Below are 10,329 nucleotides of genomic sequence, written 5' to 3' on the forward strand. Positions count from 1 at the left end.
GATTCATTTAGAGTCCAAGGAGATTGTTCATAGGCAAATAAAAGGAAAAGAATTTAAATTCATTCTTTTGGGTTCAGAATCATGTCTTTAATACAAGTCTTTTCAATTTGAGCCCAAAACTATGCCCCTATCTTTCTCATTTTCATTTCTATTCTCTACGTTTCTGCTGTTGTTTTATCAACTTATGCTCATTTCATATTATTCATTACAACACTGCTGTGAATAAATATAAAGTTTGTGTAAATATATGAGAGCGATAGTCAGTGAAGAGAAAAAGAAAGTAGGAAGATATTGTAAAGTGAAAGCTGAACTAGTAACTCAGAACTCTTGTGTATTTGCAATTAATTTAAGAGCAATGCTACGCCCGCAACCTATTCTCACAAACTTCTCTTACAATCTCGACGTGGCAGCTGAGTTGGCACAGTCATGTCAGTTCAACCATACCTAAGGCATAAAATGATTTTGACTATATCAAAGAAACGACCGTTCTTTCATAGGGAATGACCGTTCCCTATGAAGGAATGGCCGTTCCTCACAGAAGGAATGACCGCTCCTCACAGAAGGAATGACCATTCCTTATGAAGGAATGACCATTCCTTATGAAGGAATGAAGGAACAGCCGTTCCTTCTGAAGAAATGACCGTTTCTTTCTTGTAGTGCCTTGGTTGCCTTGGGTGTGAAAGGAGCTGACGTGACAGTGCCAATCTGTTGACATGTTAGGGTTGTAAGAGAAGGTTATAAGATTGGGTCGTAAACGTAGCATTTTTCTTAATTTAATTTGTTGCTTTGTTCTTAAATTTCTGTTACTCTCAATTATTTGAATAGATTACACTTTTTTTTTACATCTATTGTGAATAAAATAGAATGAGTATAAGTTATTGAAAGGAACCAAGACAGATTTGAGGTTGAGAATTAATTGGGGAGCCAAAGCGAAATGCCAAGCTCAATTTCATTCACCAACCTCTTTATATAGCCATTGCATAACTGTTTTCTTTGACATTTGTACAACTTAAACCTTGCAACCACAAAATGCATCTACTTTTTCCTTTGTTTTGATGGGTAGAAATATTTCTTAAACTATTTAGCACTATAGGAGATGGTGTGCGATGGGAAGTTTGACACATTTGTTTTATCTGTTTCAATTATGGATTGACATGCAAATTTGGTGCTGATGGATGTTCTTCTGTTACTTTGGCTGTGCAGTGTGAGTTGTATCCTACAATGGGCGTCATACAATAATACACCAACCTGTCCTCAATGTAAAAATCCCTTTGAGTTCCTTGACGTGCATCGTTCCCTGGACGGCAGGTATTATCTCTAATCCCCTTTTCCAGTTCTCTTTCCAGGAGTCATGTGAAGTTCCTTTTTAATTAAGAGGCTGGGGTCATGGTCATGTAATAATTAGAATCGATTTTGACAACACTATTGGCTGTGAAAATTTGGATAGAAATGCTTGGTTCATTAAGCTGAGGACAGATTCAGTCCGAAAATATTACAGAGTAGAATTTTACTTTCAACCTATTCTAAGTGTGAGTGATCAGTTGTAATTACGTACCAAGTGTTTAATGGGATGATTTACTGGATTTCTTAACATTTGGAGTGACTTCACAATTATGAATACCAACTTATTTTCTTGCATAATTGTTCACTCATTTTGTTTTGTTATAACAGCATTCGTGATTATATGTTTGAGGAGAGCGTGTGCTTACTTCTTAGGGCGTCATGGTTTAAACCTTTGGTTGTGGAGGAACGTGAAGTGGTTTATGATGATCCGGAAGATTATTACCTATATGAGGATGAAGAGGATGACCTCGATGAAGTTTACTTTAGCAGTTCATCAAGTCTTCGCATAGGCAATAGAAGGTGGGGCGATAATGGATATGTTAGGGCAGGGCGCCAAGAAGCAAGGCCTGTCCATCGCCCAAATCTGCAGGACTCAGGTGCTAGTTCCTCACGCGAGCGTAAAAAGAAAGAGGTTGCAAAAAACACCCCAGCAACGGGACGACGAGCAAAGAGAGCTCTTAAGCGTGAAGCTGCAGATAAGGCGGCTGCAGTGAAACATCAAGAGCATTTGGTGAGGTTGGGACGGAGCGTCGGCCCCTCATGTCCTCAATAAATAGCCTTAAAACCATGTACTTGATCGCCATTTTGTACAGTATTTCCATGCTTTTAACTATGTGAAATAAATACATATTTAGTTGGTTGGGTATGCAGTGATCATTGATCGGTAGTTGAATCACTGCTATGTTGTATCTTTGAAAATTCAGCTTCAGATTAGTCAACTGCTTGATAAACAAATTCCGAATACTTTTACTATTGTTTATCCGGGAAGTTGGAATGGAAAATAAACTGTAAATAAGCAAGAAATTTAACCATTGGTATGTTGTTTAGTGTTTAATAATGAATCTTTATTTATCAAATAATATTTATCCTCTGTTGGTAGTACTTAGTCAGGATTCTACTGTTTAATTTTGCGATCTAAGAATAAAATGTGTTGGTGATGGAAAACTTACAGAACGATGACGACACAGATAGATTGTTATTTCAGAAATAATTATGAGATTATAAATATATGAAAGCATGTAGTGATCAGTAATTACAAGATCACTTTCCATCATGGTTAAGGATGAAGTTGATGAATAAATGGTAAGACATCAATATTTTATAAAGATGATTGCTTATGATTATTTATAGGATTTACCAAATCAATTTGCCGGATTAAAATTATGGAGCAATAGTAGACATTCAAAATGAGTAATATTGCACTGGTAAAACCATTTTCACTAATTTTTCTTATAAACGAGACGTCTCAACTTACAATTGGTCAGCTCACAATAGGTCTTTTTTGATCAAATGCGAACTGTCACGTCGCGTTTGTGAGAAAAAGTTAATAAAAATGTTAGTTAACCTATCTTTCTTCATCCAGAATTGCATTGAACAACTTTCAGATAACTAATCTTCTTATAAAACAATGGATGCTCATTTCTAACGTGATTTAGTATCCTACGATACGATTCGATATGAATTGCCAATGATACGTATTAGATGGTGTATTACAAACCTTTCGGTACATTGATATGTATTTTACGATATGATACGTATCGATCTGTATCCTTAAAAATATCGATATAAATTGATACGACTTTTTTAATTTGGGCCGAAGGCCCAAAAATTTTTTTCGCGTCAGGTTGAAAAAGATCGGGTCGAATCCAGGTCACCTCAACCCGGTTCACTAAAACCCACCCAAAATTACCTATCCTAATTTTACCCTAGCTAGATTCACTCATGGTGAAAGAGCAGTTGCACGCACCTCAGCCTCTCGGTCCCCACTCCTTAGCTGTCAGCAATTAAACCAATTAAGCTAAAAGTCACCCAAGTTCTACACGAATTGATTCAGGTAAACTACTCTTTTTCTTTTTTCATTACATATTTGATTTGTAATATAATATTACAAAAACCTTGATTTATTAGTCTTGCTTATTAAGAATATAAAAATGTGATTTCTTTGTTGATTGTTGAATACAATTAAATAATATAGTATTAAAATACCAAGAAATTCTTAATTGCATTGTTTTATGGATAACAAATTTACAGACCTCTTGTATGTGAGTTTTGATTTGTTTTCCTTACGTTATGTTTCTTCATTTGGTTTTTTGCAGCCTCTTTTGGTCAATTAGATTAAGACTGAGATTTGAATCATGAGAAATGAGAAGGGAAAATTAGATGATATTACATGGGAGCATTGTAAAAAAGTGGATGAGGAAAATAGATTACATCTTACATGTAACTATTATGGTATACCATATTGAGGTGGTGTAATACGAATGAAAAATCATCTTGTTGGAACCCATATCCAAGATAATAATAACACTAGTGGAAATATAGATATTAATATTGATCTTGTAAATGATATAAATAGTTGAGAGGAAATGATATAGATTTTTAAGTTTGTGATTAATTTTGATTATGTAATACCATAATTTAAAGCCAATAGTATCACAAAATTTTTAATTAATCTTGAGAATTATATTAATTTTTAGAAAAAAAAATTATTGTTTTATTAATTAAAAAAAATACGTATCCTACTATACGATACGATTCGTGATATACAATTTAAAAAATTAAGTTTTCAGTATACGATATGATATACGATTTGATAACCATGTGATAAAATGAAACTGTTTATAAGTATATTTGATACTTTTAAATAATTGTGATTAGTAAATGCGTTTAATAATAGTAAATGTTGTAAGAGAGAGATTAACGCTTATGCTTTAGCCTCACCGGTTCACCCCCACAACATCGCTATATCATTAACATAACTGTATTATTTATTACTGGAAAAGAGTTATAGTTAGTAGAAAGTACAAACTACTCCAATATTATAATACATTTTTAAGCAGAGGAGAGCCTGAAATTCCAACCTGATTTGGCTGCCGAACCCTTACTGCCAAAAGAGAATAAAGCAAGACAAGCGTCAATCATCTGAGTCATCTCACCACCTACTCTGCCATTTATAAACTTTCTATCATATTTTTAGGTACTAGGTTACATCAATCACCGGTACCACAATTCAATATATTCATCAGTTGAAAATTACTAGAGAAAAAATTCGCATATAAAGTAAAGATATTCGGTCTTGGTATCAATTTGTAATACGTCCGTGCTACTCTAAATTTTTTTTTTTTTTTTTTTTTGTTTTTGTCATGTGAGTGGTCAGATTTCCCTTCAAGAGTCTTTTGACTAATTCGCTTGTATCTATTTATATTGCTTTCTTCTTCTTCTTCTTCTTCTTCTTCTTCTACCCCAAATCATTTGTAAGAAGAAAGCATGATGTCATGTACATAGTTCTTTGCTTAAGTTTTATGCGACCTTAATAATAAAGGATACTGTTAAGCAGTCTTAAATTCACACAAACTCAAAGATTAGCTATAACGGAAAATGAGTAAGAATGAAGTATAGATAAATTAAATTATAAACTTTATTGCTTGAATTGTTGGAACCTTCTTCTTCTTCTTTTACCCCAAATCAATTGTAAGAAGAAAGCATGATGTTGCGTACGTAGTTCTTTGCTTAAGTTTCATGCGGCCTTAACATTAAAAGATGGTGTTAAACAGTCTTAAATTCACAAAAACTCAAGGACTAGTTATAACGGAAAATGAGTAAGAATAAAATATAGATAAATTAAATTATAAACTCTACTACTTGAATTGTTGGAACATACATATCATAAAGACAAAGTGGAGTGTCATATTTATATGATAGAATCTCCCAAATGAAATGTTAATATACAATGAATCCTTCATGCCTAAGTTTTCTACAACTTGCATACTAGTTGGCAATGAACAGGTCTTGGGATAGTTGAAGCAGGAGGTGGCTGCATTTTGACAAGAAGTGGTTGTAGTGGCATGAGGTGACTATAGCTTCCTTAGCATTAAGTTTCCTTAACCATAAAGTTTCCTTAGTGATGAAGAAATAGATGATCTCTTTAAATTTTTCTTACCAACGAAGAAACTGTTTAATAGCTTCTAGAAGTTGTTGTGCCGACTGCTCACCACATCGTGTAGGATGTTCGTATCGTCGAGCAAGCTGCTCATGACAATGAGGATGAAAAAGCTGGTTACTTGCCTCTACCTCTGAATCGATGTTTACAATAATTTCTAAATGTCAATATTCGGTTGATATTTGGCTTTGTTAGTGTGATGGCTTAAAACGTTGTCGTTTTGAGCAGAACTGAAGAAGCAATCCTGAGCGTTGATGAAGAGAGGATCCAAAGGCTGGAAATTAACCATTCGGTCAACCATATAAAAGCTGAACTTTTTGGTAGATAGCAATGTAGTAATTTTCGCGTGAACTCTCTCTTCTCTTTGATACAAAATTGAGTCTGTTAAGGTTTATGATTTTGAGTGTTTGAATCTTGTAACTTGGTGATTGAGTGACTGGGTCAGGTCATTCTGGGTGTATTTGTATATGCAATCAGTAGGGATTCGAAGGGTAGAGTCTCTAGGGTGAGTTACAGGTTGAGGAAGAGATTTAGAGGGTTTTCGTTACTGTGTGTAATCTGGACTGTAATCTTGACGGTGTTTAGTGCAGCAAGCTTGTGTGTTTCCCGAGCTCAACGTGGACGTAGCTTGCTCAGATTGAGCAAGTAAACCACGATAAATTCTTTGTGTTCTTGTGTGTGTGGTTGTGATTCTTGATTGTGTGATTTGTGGTTGGTTGATTCTATGTGTGTGGTTATAACAGTGGTATCAGAGCATTAGGTTACAAGAAATTAGGGAGATATCGGGTATTAATTCCAATATGAGATTTCTAGGGTTTTTTAGAGTAGTCGTTAAAATTGGGGCTTTCTCAATTTTAGGGTTTAGAAATCAAACTGGGAACTAGAAGAGTGCTATTCTGAATGAATTAGTACAAATCTCACTAAGAGTATAAACCTAGGGTATTCCCGTTTCTTGAAGTTCAAGAACAAAGTCTAGTTCTTGATCTTTCTATCTCACAAATCAATCAAACACTTCACCATGACAAATACCACCACTTGAATGGAAATCTCCCAATATGATGGGAAGATTGACTTCGGGAGTTGGAAGAAAAAGATGAAAGCGTTGTTTTCTCACAACAAGGTGGCCATCGCACTGGAAGGGGACTCCAAGAAGTGGCTAGAGGAGAAGTTGAAGAAGAAAGAAGAGATCGATGAAGAGGCATACAACTTGTAGTCATGAATATGTTCGATAGCATCCTCAGGAAGGTAAACTGAATCGAATCACCAATTGAACTATAGGGTAAACTCAACACCTTGTATGCTTTGCAATCTGCCCCCAACTTAGCCTTTTTAAAGGGGGCTTTATTTTCGTATAAGATGGACAATGGTAGGAGTATAGATGAAAACCTAGACGAATTTCTAAAAATGACTTTGATCCTGAAAGGGACAAACCAAGCATTAGGAGAAATGAGTCTAGCCATGATCCTATTAAACTCCCTGACTGATGACTACCAGGTAGTCAAGAATACCCTACAGTACTCTAGTACTGTACCAAACCTTGACCTAATAACAGCAGGACTTAGGGCCACAGAACTAGAACTAAAGACCCAGAAACGAAATGGCACAAACTTGTTTGTTAAGAGCAGAACAGAATCTAGTCAGGCTAGGAAGGGAAATCAAACTCATCAGGGGGCTAGAAATAAGAAAAAATGAAAAGGCAGTAACAAGCATAGAGTAGAACCTAGAAAATGTTTTTTTTGCAATAAAACTGGGCACATTAAAAAGAACTGTTTTGAATGGATTAAAAAGAAAAAACAAGGGAATACAGAGAATAACTTAGCCACCACTAAAAACCTGTTAGAGGAACCTGAAGTCCTTACTGTGTCAATGTCTGACACTAGTGAAGAGTGGGTGCTGGACTCAGGGTGTTCATTTCACATGAGTCCTAAAAGAGACTGGTTCTAGGAGTTTGAAAACACTGATAATGAGACTGTCTACATGGGAAATAATAATGCATGTAGGGTAAGAGGGATAGGCACAGTGACACTAAAGGTTAACACTGGGAAATTGATCAAACTAACTAGGGCAAGGTATATCCCTGAACTTAAAAGAAACCCGATATCCCTAGGCACCTTAGATGAATCAGGATGCTGTTATAGAGCTAAAAATGGATGTTTGAACATTTACAGAAATAACAACCTGATACTGAAAAGAGAGAAGAGAGATGGGCTTTATATACTCTATGGGAACCATTCCCAAAACTGTTTTAATTTTGTGTTTGTATCTACTCACCTGTCCAATACAGAGAAATGGCATCTTAGATTAGGCCACATGAGTCAAAGAGGTATGGACATCCTGAAGCATAAAGGACAGTTTGGTAAGGACAAGGTTTCATCACTTGAATTCTGTGAGAATTGCATCTTAGGTAAACAACATAGGAACAGCTTCACTAAAGGAACACATCTAGCCACTAGCCAACTAGAGTACATACACTCTAACCTATGGGGACCTGGGAAAGTGAAAACTCATGGGGGAAATAGCTACTTTATGTCTCTGGTGGATGATTACAGTTGTAAGGTGTGGGTGTACCTACTAAAATCCAAAGATCAAGCCTTAGCTAGGTTTAGGGATTGGAAACTCCTAGTAGAGAACCAAATGGGCAAAAAGGTGAAGGTTTTTAGAACAGATAATGGGTTGGAATTCTGCAACCAAGAATTTGACAAATTCTGTAGTGAGCAAGGGGTTTTGTGACATAGAACAGTAACATAGACCCCACAATAGAACGGAGTGGTAGAACAGATGAATATAACGCTCCTTGATAAAGTAAGGTGTCTATTAGTTACCTCCAAACTCCCTACCTCTTTTTGGGGAGAAGCACTTACCACAGTAGCATATTTGGTAAATAGGAGCACATCCACAACAATAAACCTAAAGTGTCCAGAAGAAATGTGGATTGGTAGAAGTCTGGATCTAAGCCACTTAAGAGTTTTTGGCTGTGCAGCCTATGCACACACCACATGAGGAAAACTGGAACCTAGATCAACCAAATGCATTTTTTTAGGGTATTAAGAAGGGACTAAGGGCTACAGATTCTGGGATAGGAAATCTCTTGGAGTGAGAATTATTGTGAGCAGAGATGTGAAATTCAATGAGGGAGCCTTTCCTTGTAAGGAAACTAACACTAATGCAGGTCCTTCTTCAAGCTTAAAAGATGCCTTTAGCCATCCAGAGGTTACACCAATTGAGGTGGAGCCCCTTGCTGAACTCCAACAACCTCAAGGAACTGAAACCATCCAAGAAATTGAAGTTGTTACTGAACTAGGAGGAGAAACTGGACAATCTAATCCAGAACAAGAGGATGAGACAGAAACAGTAGAAGACACTAAAACTCAGCCTGAAAACTTGCAAGACTACCAACTTGTAAGATACAGAACCAGAAGACAGGTAAATGCACCCACAAGGTACTCATATGCTGATCTAATTTACACTACTCTTCTTGCAGGTACTGACGTGCAAAGATCATAACCTGGAACTTATGAGGAAGCTATGCTTTCAAGGGAAAGGAACAACTGGAGAGCTGCCATGGAAGTAGAAATGAAGTCCTTAGAAGTGAACAGAACTTGGAAGCTTGTACCAAAGCCAAAGGATCAAAAAAAAAAAAAAAAAAAAAAAAAAAAATACAATGCAAGTGGCTGTTCAAATTAAAGGAAGGTATCACTGCCAAGGAAACCCCTTAGGTACAAGGCTAGATTAGTAGCCAAGGGTTTTTACCAAAGGGAGGGAATAGACTTCAATGAAGTCTTTTCCCCAGTAGTTAAGTACAAAACCATAGACGAAATGTGTCCTAGTAGCCCACCAGGACTTAGAGCTAGAACAGTTAGATGTCACAACTGCATTCCTACATAGAGATCTTGGAAGAGATCTACATGAGCCAACCCAGTAGGATTCATAGATCAAAAGGCCCCCAACAAGGTCTGTTTACTACTAAAATCCCTATATGGCCTAAAGCAATCCCTAGGCAATGGTATAAGAGGTTTGATACCTTTATTGTAGGTATAGGGGTCACTAGAAGTAGGTACGACAAGTTTCTACTTGCTGTTAGAAATAACATGCCATATTACTTACTGTTGTACGTATATGACATGTTATGATGTAAACCCCGTGTATTATCCGATGCCCTAAGGTATGAAATTTACCTTTTCAAATAATTTTCTTTTTTTGAATGGAAGGGTAAAATGGTCAATTTACATGTATTTTGAGATGTGGCCATTATAAAATGTAAGGGTTGATGTCATTGAAGAGTAATGAGGGTAGAATGGTCTATAAAGTTGATTGATATGGTTAAATGGCGTAAGCGGTAACCAAGGGTATAATGGTCTTTTCATACAAATCATATGAAATAAGTATCCATAAAAGTGCATTAAGGGTAAGTTAGCCATTTACCTAATGGGATGCTTAAGTTAAGTGTTTTAAAGAAGTGCAAATGGCATTAAATGAGTGCTTATCTTTATGTTGTGGTAGAAATGACCAAAACACCCATATGAAAAATTTATGCCAAATGACCCTTATATCTAAATTTTATTGACCAATCACATTAGAGCAACAATGGAATAAATATTTACAGATTGTTAAGTGAAAGGAGGGCCTTTACACCCAAGGCATCATCTTCTTCTTCATCTCTCAAATCCACCATAAAAGCCACTAATTCAAGCATTTATTCTCAAATTTTCATAGGATTTCAAGTTGGTTTTCAAAGGAGATCACCATCACACTTAAAGAACTTCAATTTTAGGGTTAAAGGTGAGTTTCAAAACCCTAGTTTTTCTGATTTTTTAGTTAAAAGAGAA

The 10,329-nt window shown here is 36.0% G+C and overlaps 1 protein-coding gene across 1 annotated transcript; it reads left to right on the forward strand.

Annotated features, from left to right (window-relative positions):
* Positions 1–1,001: 1,001 nt before the first annotated feature.
* LOC116109451 lies at positions 1,002–2,375 on the forward strand. The gene is made up of 2 exons (XM_031395662.1): positions 1,002–1,308; positions 1,672–2,375. Exons 1-2 carry the CDS (start codon positions 1,172–1,174, stop codon positions 2,114–2,116), a joined length of 582 nt encoding a protein of 193 aa, XP_031251522.1. The 5' UTR covers positions 1,002–1,171; the 3' UTR covers positions 2,117–2,375.
* Positions 2,376–10,329: the final 7,954 nt, after the last annotated feature.

This window comes from Pistacia vera, unplaced genomic scaffold, assembly GCF_008641045.1.
Source record: "Pistacia vera cultivar Batoury unplaced genomic scaffold, PisVer_v2 Contig58, whole genome shotgun sequence".
Lineage (NCBI taxonomy): Eukaryota > Viridiplantae > Streptophyta > Magnoliopsida > Sapindales > Anacardiaceae > Pistacia > Pistacia vera.